This window comes from Silene latifolia, chromosome 11, assembly GCF_048544455.1.
Source record: "Silene latifolia isolate original U9 population chromosome 11, ASM4854445v1, whole genome shotgun sequence".
NCBI lineage: Eukaryota > Viridiplantae > Streptophyta > Magnoliopsida > Caryophyllales > Caryophyllaceae > Silene > Silene latifolia.
The window spans coordinates 189,718,160-189,735,059 of NC_133536.1; the positions used below are offsets into that span (position 1 = coordinate 189,718,160).

General features: G+C 37.9%; 2 protein-coding genes across 2 annotated transcripts; both read left to right on the forward strand.

Annotated features, from left to right (window-relative positions):
* The first annotated feature begins 3,709 nt into the window (after positions 1-3,709).
* On the forward strand, positions 3,710-4,648 carry LOC141614516 (uncharacterized). The gene has a single exon (XM_074433261.1). The coding sequence runs from the start codon at positions 3,710-3,712 to the stop codon at positions 4,646-4,648; it is 939 nt and encodes a 312-aa protein (XP_074289362.1).
* A 6,600-nt stretch (positions 4,649-11,248) lies between these two features.
* Positions 11,249-12,738, forward strand: LOC141612186 (uncharacterized). The gene has a single exon (XM_074430905.1). The coding sequence runs from the start codon at positions 11,555-11,557 to the stop codon at positions 12,575-12,577; it is 1,023 nt and encodes a 340-aa protein (XP_074287006.1). The 5' UTR covers positions 11,249-11,554; the 3' UTR covers positions 12,578-12,738.
* The last annotated feature ends 4,162 nt before the right edge of the window (positions 12,739-16,900 follow it).

Below are 16,900 nucleotides of genomic sequence, written 5' to 3' on the forward strand. Positions count from 1 at the left end.
CTATGTTGCTGGTTGATTTCCAGAATGTTTTCAACCTTGTTGATCGTGCGACTAGGGATGGCAATGGGTAGGGTCTGGGTAGGGTCCGCCTAGACCCGGACCCGACCCGAGATTTTCCCTTTGGACCCGTACCCGACCCAGACCCGCAAGGGTCTAAAATTTGAGGACCCATACCCGGACCCTATGGGTAAGGGTAGGGTCTGGGTCTACCCGCGGGTCCGAGTTTCAGCCACTTTAGTAACAAGATTAACAGTTATAGGGTCTATAATATTAAAAAAAAAAATCATACTACTTTAACATTATGAGTTTATTAATCTGTCGTTAATGGTGGTTGTCGGTCGCCGGCTATTGAAAAGGTGGTTGTCAGTCGCGTATCAATCAGTGTTGTGGTGGTGGTTTTCTTGTGTTAGTGGTGGAATGGTGGTATTGTCAGAAGAGTTTGGTTGGGTTTTATCACTTTATGGGATGAGGGAAGAGAAAGAGACTTTAGTTGGATTTCTACACTCTGCCAGTATGAATTCAGAAAAGTTGTAATTTTGATTTTTTTTCTTTAATAAAGGGTCTAAGGGTCGGGTATGGGTCTCATAACTTAGACCCGGACCCGGACCCGAAATATTTTCTTAAGACCCATACCCGACCCATACCCATTGGGTCTGAAAAAATGAGACCCATACCCGACCCATTAGGATCCGACCCTCAGGGTCTGGGTCGGGTCCCCGACCCACTGCCATCCCTACGTGCGACCATGCTTCAGGAAGTCCGCCGTCGTTGCCCGGTTCTTTCCCGTTGGGTGGAGTTTTGTTACTCCAACACTGCCCGTCTTTTTTATGAGGAGCATTGCTTGTGGTCTTATCAGGGTGTCCAGAAGGGTGATCCTTTGGGCCCTTTGCTTTTCGCTTTGGTTTTGAATCCCTTAATGTGCAAAATCTGGGACTCTTTTGACCTTGTTATGCAGGCGTGGTACTTGGATGATGGCACCATTGTTGGGGACACTTTGGAGGTGGGGAGGGTTTTGGATTTGATTATGGCAGATGGCCCTCGTTTTGGACTGCATCTTAATGTCCCAAGACTGAGGTCTTTTGGCCTGTTGAGGATCCTCATAGTTGGCTTCCCGGGGTTTTCCCCCTTTCTATTGCTCGGCCCTTGCGTGGTGTCTCTGTTTTGGGTGGGCCAGTCAGTACTTGTCCTATTTTTGGCAGTGAGATTGTGGCGAAGAGAGTGACTAAGACTTTTGAGCTTATGGACTTGGTCGCGAGGATTGAGGACCCGCAATGTGAGTTGCTTCTGCTTAGAGCTTGTACTGGTATTTCTAAGCTCTATTTCTCTCTTCGTACTTGTCCCCCCCCCCCCCCCCCCCCGTGTTTTTGGTTCTGTCCATCTTTCTTTCGATGATGCCCTTCGTTCCAGCTTAGAACGTATTGTCACCACGTCTGGACCAGGTTTTGGGGATTGGCAGTGGCGCCTTGCTACATTCCCATTTCATCTTGTTGGTCTTGGTGTTTATGCGGCAGGAGATGTTTTACATTATACTTTTCTTGCGTCCCGTTTGCAGTCTGCTGATTTGCAGGCTAAACTCCTACGACCTTCTGGTATTGTAGATGCTGGTCCTACTTTCGACGATGTCGTGCGGGCGTTTTCTGAGACTACAGGTTCTGCTATCTTACGTGACCCTAGTGAAATTGCTGCCCCCAAACTTATGAAGAAATTGACAGACATATATTTCGTGACGGTTGTTGCTGCTTCAGAGTCTGTTTTCTCTTTGACACCGCGTCAGCTTGCCTTGTGGAAGTCTCAGCGGGGTGCCCACTCCTCTAATTGGTTGCGTGCGGTTCCTATCTCTGGGTTGGGTCAGACTATGAACGGGAGGACTTACCGTAGTGTGCTTGGGTATCGACTGGGTGTTCCGTTATTCACAGTATCTAGGCCTTATGCTGCTTGCTCTCGGGTTTTGCTGATGATGTTTACGGGGACCACGCTGTTTCTTTTACTGGTACTGTGGGTGTTAAGCATCGGCACAACCTCGTTTGTGACACCTTATTTGACATCTGCAATAGGTCTGGTATTTCTACGGGTAAGGAGGTTGATATCGGTTTGGTTGACGTGATGGCTCTCTTCGTCCTGCGGATTTGCTGCTTTATTCCTGGGACAGAGGGCGTGATGTGTGCGTCGATTTGACAGGGTCTTCTCCTTTGACTCAGAATGGGATGATGAATTTTGTGCCCGGCCGGGTTGTCGCTGATGCTGCTCAGCGTAAATGTGCTAAGTATAGGGATTTATGCGCGGCAGCTGGTTATGGTTTCCTTCTCTTCTCTTTCTTTTCGCTTGGGGAGCTGGGTTCGGATGTTGTTGCCTTGCTCAAGCGGATCCAGAAATTTTCGGTATCTCAGGATGCGGGAGCTCGGGTGGCTGCTTATACTTTTACTAGTCTTAGCTTTGCTGTTGCTAAGGGTGTGGGGGGCCAGATTGTCTCTCGGCTCCCCACCAATTTCATGTAAACTTTTATTTTTCTATGTATAAAAATTGCGCGCATCTTTCATTTAAAAAAAATTAATAATAATAGTAATGATTATAATAATGATAATAATAATAATAATAATAATAATAATAATAATAATAATAATAATAATAATAATAATAATAATAATAATAATAATAATAATAATAATAATAATAATAATAATAATAATAATAATAATAATAATAATAATAATAATAATAATAATAATAATAATAATAATAATAATAATAATAATAATAATAATAATAATAATAATAATAATAATAATAATAATAATAATAATAATAATAATAATAATAATAATAATAATAATAATAATAATAATAATAATAATAATAATAATAATAATAATAATAATAATAATAATAATAATAATAATAATAATAATAATAATAATAATAATAATAATAATAATAATAATAATAATAATAATAATAATAATAATAATAATAATAATAATAATAATAATAATAATAATAATAATAATAATAATAATAATAATAATAATAATAATAATAATAATAATAATAATAATAATAATAATAATAATAATAATAATATTAATAATAATAATAATAATAATAATAATAATAATAATAATAATAATAATAATAATAATAATAATAATAATATGGTGGGAGAAACCTAGCACGGTTTTTTAAACCTAAATTTTAACAGATCGAAAATAAATGGAAATAATGATGCTTTAGGATATTCTATAAGAGATCATAATGGTAAGGTCGTTTTGGTATGAGCAAAAAAATGCGGATCGAATAGTATTCTTGTTGCGGAAGCTCTCGCTTAAAAAAAACATTTTAGCAGCTATATACTTAGGAATTTCAAACTTGATTGTAGAATGTGATAATTTATGTGTTATTAACTCAATTCGTAGTATATGACAAATTCCTTGGAATAAATTTCTAGTATTATAAAGGATGTAAATTTAGACCTTCATTTCTTCGATGAAATGATAATTAAACATTGCTTTCGTGAAACTAACAGGTTGCTGATTTTATGGCTTCTGTTTATTCATGTCCAACTCTTTCGAGATGGTTTGAAAGTCGGTGCTTCAACTTATCTCGCTCGTTCAAAAGGATGAGATAGGTTGATCCTACCTTAAAAAGATCAACCTAATTTTCTTACTTTATAAAAAAAAAAAAAAAAAAAAAAAAAAAAAATAACACGAAATCCATGGTACGTTCATTCCTTTGGAGAGCTTGTAGGGGCGCGTTACCGTCGGGTGCAAACCTGTTAAGGCGAGTTGAGTCCATTGACCCAACGTGTTGTAGATGCAAAGTCATGGTTGAAACTGACATCCATGCGCTATTTGAGTGCCCCCTGGTGCAGCGTATTTGGGAAAGTGCGGGTATCGATGTCGATGTTGAATGGGGACATATCACTTCCATGGAAGAATGGACAAGAATGGCTATTTCTCACGGTGATGCGAGTACTTCCAGTCGATGGGCAATGATTAATTGGTCAATTTGGAATGATAGAAATGATATTTTCCATGGACGAGAAGGAAATGCTCCCATAACAATAGTTGAGTGCGCTGATCGATACCGCGTAAATTACTTGCAAGCTTCGTCTCAAGAAATCCCTCCGTCTGGTACAAATTTAGTGGGCTGCCACCAAAATTGGAAAGCCCCTCCTATTGGTTCATGGAAAGTGAATGTAGATGCAGCCATGTTTGAGGGTGTTGGTAGCGGAATGGGTGTCGTTATTCGTGATCATGAAGGAAGCGTTGTGCGTGCTGCAGTCCAACATGTTAGACAGAGATGGAATGTGGATGTTATAGAAGCAAAGGCAGCAGCTCTTGGTCTTTCTCTGGCATATCAAATGGGTGTTCAATCCGTTATTTTAGAGTCGGACTCCCTACAAATAATCTCCATTCTTAAGTCTGGCAAGGTACCCTTGAGCTATCTCGGAAATGTTATTACTGAAATTGTTGAATGGGGGAGTAAGTTTAATTGTATTTCATATAGTTATGTTAGAAGGAGCGGTAATGAAGCGGCCCATGGCATGGCTCACTATATGCCTATTAGTTTCTTAACTCGTGTTTGGGTGGACATGTGCCCTGATGCGATAGCTGATATTGTCTCTTCCGATTTAATGTCGGATTTCTTTTAATCAATAAAATATCTTTTTTCCCTCAAAAAAAAAAAAAAAAAAAAAAAATGTTTGGATATAAATGGCTGGAGTAATTGACTATACACTAAGAAGAAAAAATAGGTATACAAACTGAGAGTATTTCACTTACACCAGTATGAGCTACCTGCCTACCTATTTCGTTGAGTCATTAGGCTTGATTTGATACACCCACTAATCAAATCATCTAACCAATGTTTAATGGACGAAACAAAAAGAAATACACAATGTAGAACATTGAAAAGGACCAAAACAACACCCAACTTGATATTAGCCCTTAGTGTATCTATATAAGGATGCAATAGGAGCGAATTGTCGTAAATGTCGACGAAGGCGAGGATGAAGAGGGAAACGAGGAACGAGAGGAAGAGGGCGTTGACAATGGCAAATACGACTACCAAAAGAATGCAAGAAATGAAGGTACCATGGAGAAATGCAAGAAGGATGAGGTCTATGTTTGGTACCATGGGAAATGAGGGAGGTTCTTTGTGGGATGGACTACAAAGGGGTTAACATAGTGTTTATAGAATAAAAGAAGGGAAAGAATGAAGTGTAGTGTACTCTTAGCTTTAAAGAGAGAATTGGACCCGTTTTTCTCACTTTTGTATCAATTCTTGACTTATCTTTGTTAGCAAAGTAGATTCTAGTGCAATAGTCGACCCGAATATTAGAGCACAGTACCCTTCTAGGATTGTAGCATAGGATTAATATGAAATCATTTTTATTTTAACTTGTCCATTCATAAATCTAATGAATAATAACGACTAAATAAATAGGTTTACAAGTCTCTAACCCAATATTTTGGAAATAAACGATTAAGAAAGTGGTAAACTACCCACTAGGCCACTACTAATACTTAGACCTTGCACAGTTGACCCGGTTCCAGACTCGAGACTGTTCCGAAAAGGGTGACCCTGATTAACTTGACCCGATAGATCTGAACTGGCTTGACAGGAAGTGACCCGATCCAAAATAACCGGACTTGAAGTAAGCCGAAATAACTTGAAATAACTTATTTTAAGCAAAAATCCCAATCCAAAATGAACCAAACGACCTAAAATGACCCGACCCTGTAATTATTAAGCCGATAATAACCTGATTCAAAGTAATCCTACCGAATGACCGATTTACAGCTCTGCGTTATACTAACTCAATATACTCATGCTAAATTAGTCCGCTAAACCAGTACTACTTCAATAATTCAAATTCTTCAGAAATTAATAACACAAATTTTCAAGCAATAACTCCAAGTCTCCCATTTACTCAAAGCATAATTGTGACTTAGGCAAAATTGACCCGAGTCCAACCCGAACTCAAGACCCGAACTTAATCCAATTCAATATAACTTTACCCAAATGTTTATCGGTGTTGCTCTTTCACATACGACTTTTACTCTTTCACATACTTTTTTTCATAATATTTTCAAACAATACCCCTCCCTCTACTAAAAAACCTTGATTTCTCTCCCTCCTAAAACCTAATTAAATTTCACTCAAATTCTTCAATTATAAAATTTTAATTCTCATATCAAATAAGAAATTACTCCAATTTATCAAAAACATACATTAATTTGCTTTATATCGCACAAAATTGCATTGTCCAACTTGATTGTTTTATGTGTTCATTTATAAAATTTAAAAAAATAATCTCAGCAACTTCTTTCGACAAGAGTACAAGACCAACCTTATATTGTCCTTGTTCCAATCGAAATGGTCAGTTCATATGTCAGGAATCTACTTCTTTCACCCTCCCACTGAATGAGCGCCTAATAATCTAGTATCAATACATAAAGCATAGGGTTGAACTGTGGCAAGCCATGGTAATGCTGTCATTAGATGCTACATTGTTATAATCAGTACTAATTTCATCAGAAAACCCGATTTCTGTAAAATCCAATACAAATAATTGGTCATAGTGCACAACCTTTCCATATTGGCTAGGAAATGACATTGTGATTCTTGATCAAATTATCATTCGTTTAATATTCGATTGTTTTTTTTTCCATTAATGAATTTTAACATGGAAGAGCAAGAAAGGTGGGCGATGTGCAACGAGAGCGGAGCGATTGGGGAAAACGGTTGGTGTCTCTAGTGGGTAAGCGCCAGTCTTTGGGGAAAGCGACCATGGCCGCCGGTGGGTGGTGTTCAGGTAGGGAAATAGAGGTGATGGCAGTTGGGTGGTTGATTTTATTAATTATTATTAATATTGTGGTATGAGGGATGAATGATGATGAATGAAAGAAAGTTGAAAAAATGAAAAGGTTAATAAGGTAATTTGTGTATGTGAAAGAGTAAAATACGTATGTGAAAGAGCAATACCCATGTTTATTGTTACAAACTTATTATTATCCATAAATAACTTGATAATAGTTAATCCAAAAATAACCCAAACTCGAAATGACTCGGCCCAACCCAAAGTCTACAGACTCAAAATGACCCGGCTCGATATTAACCAGGCCCGGTTAACCCGTTTACCAAGTCAGGCTACTTGTGAGGCCTTTGGGGCCGGTCGCGGGCTTACAAAATGATGTGATGACTGAATTCAAAAAATTAAAAAAGGGGGCATGAATTGATCAAAGTATAAGCGGAAAACCAAGCGAACAGAAAGTTTACAGTCCCTAGTCTCTACAACCTCAATCGCCATGGCTATGGCAATTAGGGTTTCTCTCCACGAAGATCAATTCGACCTGATTAATTGGTAAATCTTCTCCTTCAATTCGACCTGATTGTTTTTCGAATTGTATTAACTCATCAATTTAAGTTGCTATGTTTCGTTCCAACTTTGTTGCGACGATCTCTGTATGTTTTCTTAACGCTTATTGATGTTTCCACACAGCATACATTATCTTCACATTCAATGCACTTCAATTCGCTTACAATTAGGCGCGGTTTCTAAACCTTCAATTCGCTTTGTAGTCATTCTACTCCGTGCTCTGTAGTCTGTACCCCCTAATTTGTTGTCACAGATTTTGCCATCCTATTAATGTCGTACTAGTCGCTTTCATGTCTGTCAATATAGTCGGGTTTCAAACTTTCAATAGTACTCGTTGAATCACTGCATTGAGCCAATGTCTGCTTTATGTGCCATAATGGAACACTCCATGTGTCCCTCTCATTTGTTTACCTTAGACGAGGAAATTTACTGACGTTCAACTCTACATTCTTGACTTCCCCATCTCCTCTTAATTTTCCCCGTTCCCAGCCATTTTTCCGTCACTACTCCTGCTTCACACCGTTTTTAAGGTAATGTTTCTGATGGGTATGACTGGAAAGGAAAGCTAAGAGGATTTACATTAATTGAATATCTTTGCCTGCACAAGATGAAGAGGAATAAGGTGGAGAATACTTGGGTTTTGGCTGAAAATCAGAGATGTGATTTAGACGTTGTAAAATAGAAAGGCAAATTAATCATAGTGATGGAGGGAGTACATTGTTTGAGTAAAGATATTTGGAGGGAAAGGGCTGGGAAGAAAAGGGAGGGAAACGAAATTTATTGATTGTTTGGTTAGAAAATTAGTCGCAGGGATTGGAAAGGTTGGAGAAACAGACCCCTCCATTTTCTGTTTGCAAGGCAAGTAAAAATCCCTCAATCATAGAAAAGATTTGGGGAAAAAGTGAAAAACTCTTGTTGTTTTATTACCCTTCCTTTCCTTTCCCTACCCTTTGTCTCCCCTTCATTCAACATCCCCGCCTTGCAACCTCCCATTCTTTTCCCTCCTTTTTTTTTTTTTTTTTTTTTTCTATACGACCCTTGAAAACATAGTCTTAGATCTCCAGTTCCTTCTTATTTTCGACCTTTAATCATGACGAATTCTCAATCTGCAAGGAATAACAGGAAAGCGACTTATTATCGGACTAATTTGTGATCAGGTTAAGTTCATCAGATGTTTATTTCACACGCACCTCGTATTGCTTCCTGCCTGATCAGTTGTGTTTTGTGTTTGTTCATATCACAGATATTGCCACTTGGTAAGCGCTCTCTTGATGCTCGACAGACTCTGAATCCTACTGCAGCTGAAATGGAAGAAAGAATCATACTTCTTATAAATTCTGTACCAATCAACACCTGAGGTATGCTACATATCAGATATGCTCTATGGATGTCTCTTGCAGTTTCATGTTGATTTCTTGCTGCCTTATCTCAGCAGTGCAAGACTGCAAGTATGTAATACATGGAAACACCAGTTTACTCTCCTTTGAATTATATCAGTTTGCTTTTATAGTGCTTACGGCTTTCATAACGATAGGAGCATATCAGTTTGCTTTTGTGCTTCTTATGACTTTTATAGCGATTGGGAGCCCCTTCCCATCTCTTATCATTGCCACATTATATCACATCATCAACTGACAAACCATTAATGGGACTCCTCAAAACAGTTTTGAATGTGTACTACATCCTCTCTAGTTTTTCATTGCAAAAACCAACCAACATCTAAACAAACTCCTTAATAAGGACCAAAGAGACCTAACTGTGATTAGTATCAAATAGGCTATATCCATGCCAAGAACTACATTTTACATAGGTCAATTACATTTGCCGATTAGTGAGTCTGTGACCTTGTGTATCATGGATATATCTTCTCAAGTATGAAAATCCATTCTCTAGAGTTTCCGTCTCTTCATCACGCTCTCGTGCACTCGGCACCATGTTAGAATTGACAAACGGAAGAGGGTTTGGTTTTCCTATGCTCTATCGGCCCAATGTATGTTGTAGGTAAAGATAGAGAGTTCAATCTTCAATGAATGATCAATCTGTTAATTAACTCTCTAAAGGTGCCTTCTCTTTCCTATCGCCCATTCCTTTATTTGGCATATTGTTGGGGTTATTTCAGCTGGTAGCCAATAGATCACGAATTGGACCTGCATACTCTATCACCCATTCCTCTTTATGATGATCTTTTCCATTCTCTACATTGGTACCCTCTTCTTCTCTGTTCTGAAACTCAGACTTTTGGGACTTTCCTGCGGACATGACATGAAACGTTCAAAACCCAACTGGAGCCCCAAAAAAACAAGAAGTAGACCCAACCATTTACCGTAACATTTGGTTTGTGTGCTTCTTGCTTATAGTTGTTCTTACAAATGATTAAGATGGTATTGCATGTCTCTTTGCTCTAACGAGTCGTATTAGTCTCATGTGGCACATGCACCCATAAGTGGAAGGGCTTAGAGGCATTGTCTCAGTGGCAGTCAGTGCCGGCCAAGCTAGAGTCTACCATCCTTGGCTTCTGATATGGGTTCGATTTGTTTTTCACTTCAAGGCTATTCCCTACATCTAGTAACAATTGTCTCATGGCTCGTATTTTTGTTACATGGATCATGTCTGAACGAAAAGAATTGAGGAGTAAATGGAGGTGATTTCAGATTCCTGCCTTTCTTTGCCAAAATATATACCTTTCGAGGAACATTGGAGGTGAATTCATGTAGTTCGTATTGTTCTTCCACCATCGTTTACAGTACACTCTTCCTTTCTTGGCTAATGCTGTTGCAAATGCCAGTAGTGAGCTTTTCACCATGGTTTATTAACTCTAATTGATGATTATGTTAATAATGTTCAATATTTAGCTGTATCTAGCAATTAGTGACACTATACTTTCTGCACATAAACAATTAAGGAGATAAGTTTGCTCCCTTAGTTCGATTTTTGCACAAGTTAGTTTAACGAGTAAAGATACGGAGTTTTGGTAATAGTCATGTCGTGTTTTCAAAATTTGTCATCGCTAAAATTTCCTTCCCCAAAACATCAGTAGACTTCCAATAATTTGATTGCGAGATCCCATGAATGAAGTATCTATCTGCCAATTAGCAGCACATATGAAAGGTGAAAATGAAGAGGGAAAACAAAAGATCCCATGGTAAACCACAAAACTAGCTTCAACATCCTTTTTCCTTTTTACTAAAAATGCTTTCTTGCCTTTGTTTGATTGCTTGTTGGAAGTGAATATTTTGTTGTGATGTAAGATTGTAAGGTCACTTTTCACTTGTTCTAGTACAAGATTGTGAAATTGCATAGAAAAACACCATTTATGCATTTTACACTTCTCTATTGTCCTTTTGCACTTCCCCTCATAAGTGTGCATACATAACTACACTCACACATTACACCCCTCGGCTCGTAACTTGCATGATTGCATGACTCGGCTCGTAACTTATATAATATCCCTGGCCTTTCCGACTTAATTTCAGCTCATTTCAGTTCAGCTAAGCTCTATTCAGTTCCGTTCATTTCAGTTCAGCTTCATTCAATTCAGTTCAGCTCATCTCTTCACAAATTAAGTCTTACTATAGCTCCATTCAGTTCCGCTCATCTCCATTAAGTTCAGTTCAACTCAGCTCCTTTCGCATTATAACTAAATAGAATCTTACTCAGTATTTCTTCTTCCTTTATCTCATTACAAATTTAGTCATGCTTACAATTTGAGCTACTATCACATCAAATGTACACATTACATTACTAAAGTGAAATTTGCTAAATTGATTGAATGTTGCAATAATTGACAGGAAAAGCAAAGGGCAAACCTAACTTCCAAATTGGTGTGTGTTGATAATTTAAGGGAGATGTGGCCATCTCATAAGGGTAACCTCACTTTCCTCTCTTAAAATGATAGGACAATTGCATCATTTCAAAAAGGAGGTTTTGTGCACCAATCCCAACTCCTACATTTAACTCACCACCACCTTTCTCTAAAACTGACTCTGCTACTGTTTTCCTGACACTTGTTTTTTCTGCATTTTCCTGCATTCTCTTTCCGTACTGTTCCTTTCCCCCTCCTTATTTTACTACTACTAGTTTTCATATTTTACTGCCTTTAAATTATTTACTCACATTTCTTTCTATTGCATGATTTTCTCTTTCTAAACTGTGTTTTTCTATTTCATTGGGATCAACATGAGAACTGCTAATCAGCAAAACCATCAGAACTCTAAGAAAACTGCATCCTTGTTTTCATGTGCATTTTTCAGGCAATGTACTGAATCCCCTTTAAGCCCTACTCCACCCCACCCTTCTCCACCACACCTCCCACCCACTAACTCCCTCCCGCCGCCCCGTCCGCGGTCAGTCCCATCGAACCATCGTCAGTTGATTTGTCCGCCGCCAGCTGCAGCTTTCCATCATCCTAGTAAACCTTCTTCCTCATCCTCGTCCTCGTCCTCCTCCACTTCCCAGAGCTTCACCCAATGGCGGTTTCCCCCAACTTACCACCACCCTACACCGCCGCCTGCAGTGGCAACGCCGGTGCAGGTTGAGGAACCAACTCCGCCATCTGAGCTCATTGAGCTTTACCACATGGCAGAGGTCCATTTCACATCCGGGTCAGACTCGGATCACCTGACCGCCCTCCACGTGTTAGAGCGGATCCTGGTTCCAAACCCGCCTTCCGCCACCATCCATAACGGCGCTGTGGTGGTTCCGGAGACAGTGATGAACGGTGTTATACTACACTTGAGGGAGCACCTAGGTGTGAAGCCAGCAACCAAGGTGCTTCTGGCTCTCTGCTTAGCAGATTACAATCGCCAAGTGGCAATAGGATGTGGTGCGCCCGCGCGTGTGTTGGATGTGCTCCCGGACCTGGATGGATCAGTTGCAGAGCGGGCATTGGCCGCGTTGGACCTCATGTGCACGGTCCCGGACGGGGCAGCTCAGGTTAGGTCGCATGCACTGGCAATACCAATGCTGGTGGAGGTAATGGGGCGTATGGAGGGACGAGGGAGGGAGTACGCGATTAGCGTGCTTGCAGCTGTTTATAGCAGCGGGGACCTGGAGTTGTGGGCAGTGGCGCCAGTGGAGGAGGTTGCGCGGGCGGTGATGCTGGCCATGCAGCAGGGGGAATGTAGTGCAAGGGGAATGAGGAAAGGTGCTCAACTTCTGAAGGTTTTACAAGAAAATGGAAGGTTGGATTTAACTCAATAAGATAATGCATAATTTTATTTATATTTTTAATGATTTTATTGTTTGATTAAGATTTAGAACAAGAAGCAATATGATCTAACGTTTTAGTTGAAATTGGAATATGTTGGACCTATGTATATAGTTAACTGGCTTATATTAGTTGATCTGTTCGTCGTTTCTAATTATCTGTCATTAGCAGCTCCATGATGTTAAACTGTGTTTATAATGCAAACATAGAGCAAAACTGTTCTTGTTATGGCTTATTGTTTGTTGGCGTTATGGGTGCATGAATTCGGAGTTATCTTGAACTAGTTTTTGTACCCGTGCACTGTACGGGTGGCGATGTAGGGTGTTAATCGAAGTAGATGTTATGTATACATCTTTTTGAGTGGAGGCGTAAGATTAATTCATTAGTAGATTTTAGATAAACTTTTAAAAAGTTATTTTGTTAATGCATACTCATATTAGTATAGTTAAATCTCGCAATATATTTATAGTAGTGCTCGAGACCCACTACCAGACGCACCACCGCACCCAACCCCTCCTTTCTACTGGACCACAACCTCCCACTCAACTTATATCTCAACACCCCCTACCAACCAACCAACCAACCAACCAATTCATATCTCATTAGTCACCTCCTCGATTGAACATCCCCTACCCCCTTTTGTCTCCACCATCTCGTACGCCCCCTCACACCGTCCCTCCGACATAACTACCATCCCCTGACCCTTACTTATGCGTGACCCCTAACCCTGGTCATACCTGTATGAAACCCCACCCCATTTTACCCACTTATCGCAACCCTTCCCCTATCACGACCTCTAATTCCACCATCGACAGAGCCCCTTCATATCTTTATTCAAGTTGTCAAATACCAATAGTTTTATTTCTTTTCTTTTGTTTATTATTTTGACACTTGTTTCACAACATTGTTCATCATTTTGTCATGCAACCAAAAAATTCTACTTACTCCATTCCATTGAATAGTTTACGTTTTCCATTTTAAGCTACACATGTTCCATTTGATTTTTACGTTTCCTTATATGGATTTCTTTGATCAATTAAACGACCAACATACCCTTGTCTACTTTTGTACCTTTTGGTGTGGGTGACAAAAGGTGTGAGGCTCCTATGAGGGTAGTTTTGTAAGTGCACCAATTCTCATTTAAGACGGTATTATTCGTCTTAAGCTTAAGATGGGTCAAGTTTCATACCACTTGTTGCTTTTCCCGAATAGTGTCGTCTTAAGGGAGACTTACTATTGTAGGTATACATATGAAAAGTAGAGACGCCCACTTTTTTAATATTTGTGATATTTGTGCAAAAATAAACGTAAATAATTCAATAAAACGGAAGATGTATACCTTTCCCACTATCATGTTTTCCACCATTTACTTTTTTTTTATTATTATTTTTTTTTCCACCATTTACTTGATCCTTTCATTTTCATGCCAAACGAAGTCTAACTACATAATATACACAAGTATTCCCACCATTTCTGAAATACCTTTTTGTACTCAATATCATATAAGATTTTAAAAGCCCTATTCAAAATTTTGCTTCTCGTATATTTGTAGATATAGACAGTCTTAATGGTCTTGTCCTAAAAAGATTCCAAATGACCTAATCCATAAAACCCTTAAAATAGCAACCCAAAATTGACATGAATAGAGCCACTCTGAAACAATTCATCAACAATGAAAAATACAATTAACATGAGTAGCTATCATCCCAGCCTCACTTGACCAAGTCTCGTAGGAGACGATCTCATAATAAGTTAATACGAAACCATCAATTGTAGTAAAAATGGTAATATAGGAGTTAAAAAACCAAGTACGAATCGTGAATAAAGGTAAAATAGGTACGCTTATTATGCAAATAGCCAGATAGGTATGTATAAAAGTGTCATTTCTGCTTACCATCAACAATAAAAAGGTCACGAAAAAAACGAATTTTATGATACTTTTGGTATGTTAATGTTAATTATATACATTACGATATTATTCGAATTTTATTGGTATGATATTTTTAGACTTTATTTTTCGGTATATATACATTATGAACATAGAAAATACTCCGAATAAATGCTAAATTATAAAACTAATTTTCTTATTTGCCATTTTTGCGGTATATTCCATCATAGCTTAAGAAAAGATCATATTGATAGGCTATATTTGTTATGCTAAATTACACTCCGAATATTGTTCTTGTTAGGTTAATATTGTACTGAAATTCTTTCCCAAATTTCACCCCAAATCAAATTAAAATTAGCAATTTCTACCGAAAATATCTCCTAAAAAATTGCACAAATATCTCCTAAAAAAATTATACCGAAAATATGTTAAAAGATGATACTGAAAATATCTGCTAAAATTTTTTTAAGTTGATTTGTTGAAATATTCTACCAAAAATAACTCCTAAAATTGCGTACAAATAAACTTCAAAATTAGCAACTTCCTTTTTTTTAATGTTTACGTGATTGCACATCTTATATTTTATTTTTTTTATTTTTTTAAATAGAGAATGACACGTGGCGTTTGAAGGAGTTGTGACACGTGGCGTATGATGGGGTGGTCGGTTGTTGCTTTAATATAATATATGATGATATATAATATGATATGATATATGATATAAAAAGACATGATGCTTTTGAGATTTGAACTCTGGTTGGTGTCTAAGTAAAATTACACCGGGAAAATGTCAAGACAAAGGCTAGCTTCTAAATTCTAATGCGCAAGAAGATTGGGTTACAAAATTACTCTTCTTAATTTCTTTAACCTATATACCTAGACGGTTAAGAGATAGGAAACTCTTCTTATCTCGTGCCTTCGTCATATATATTTAATACTTGTAAAATCATTTGCTGTTGTAGTCAACAATTCCTTGTACAAATTTCATTTTTGAGTATATCAATCAAAATTTATATTTTCCATTTCGATTGGGTGTTTAGCATTTGCATTTATACTATTTGCCATGTGTGTTTAGAATTTAGAAATTAATTAACGTTCAAATTTGACTAAACACGGACTGTAATTTTGAAAACAAATCACTACTAATATTTTGCATCATATACATTATTCAGTGGTTATTCTGGTAACAAAATCGATCATATGGCGACTTTGACGAAAGACTGGCTATTTTTCATTCTTATTGAGTCCATACTTGTAATATACTACGTAATTTTCAAAAAAAAAAAAAAATTCATATTTGTAAGTTGTAACTGTGGTTGATGGGTAGATGGAATATTAGCAATCCATTGCGTGTTGATTCATAAACTAAAGAGAAAATTGTTGATTACAGCTTTTTAAAAATCACTTTTTGAAAATTACAGCCTTATAAATTTTTTTTTGAAAATTACATCCAAAATATTACTTTTCTTCTAAAATTGCACCAACTTGAGGTTTTTGGTGAATTTTGATGATGTTTTTATGATGTACCCTTTATTATTTGAGAGCCTACTTACCCAGATTTCTTACCTCTCCTTAACACAAACCAATTAATCACCCCAAACATCATAAAAACATCATCAAAATTCACCGGAAACCTCAAGTTGGTGCAATTTTAGAAGAAAAGTAATATTTTGGATGTAATTTTCAAAAAAAAATTTATAAGGCTATAATTTTCAAAAAGTGATTTTTAAAAGGCTGTAAAATAAATGAATGTTATAGGCAATTGGGTGTTGGTGTAGTCGAGCAGTTAGTCTTGCTGAAGACGGGTCGGAGCAAGTGACGGGTAATGCTACTCACAAAACGGATAGGGGGAACAAGGTGGGGCACCTCCATGTGCTTCCCTCTCTCCTCTATTTGAGTCATTTGTGAGAGGAAATGGTATCCGTCACTCCAAAGTGACGGATATGTGCCGTCTTCAATAAGATTTTGTGATAGCCGAGTATGAATGGTTACATCTCTCTCAATTGCTTACTTTATTCATTCAGATTTCCAACGTGCAATTACAAGAAGTAGCGTGTACCAAAATTATCAACTTTCAACATTGTTTGCTACCATCAACTTGTTACCATGGTGTACCTGCTTTCTTTCTACTACAATGTTTTCTTGCTTCTCTCTTGCATTTCAATAAGTCTTGCTTGCGACGGGTCGGATCTTGCGACGGGTATTATGTGAGTGGAAATGGGTAGAGGGGACAAGGTGGGCACCCACCCCATGTGCTTTGTCTCTTACCCTTATGGGTTTTGTGTGAGAGAATATGGTACCCGTCTCTTGTTTGTGACGGATACCCTCCGTCACAAATAAGAATTTGTGCTTGCATTTACGGGCCCACTTTCTACATATGCCTCATTTCTAGACCTTCAAACGGGTCAGACGGCTTGGATCCCGGGTGGGT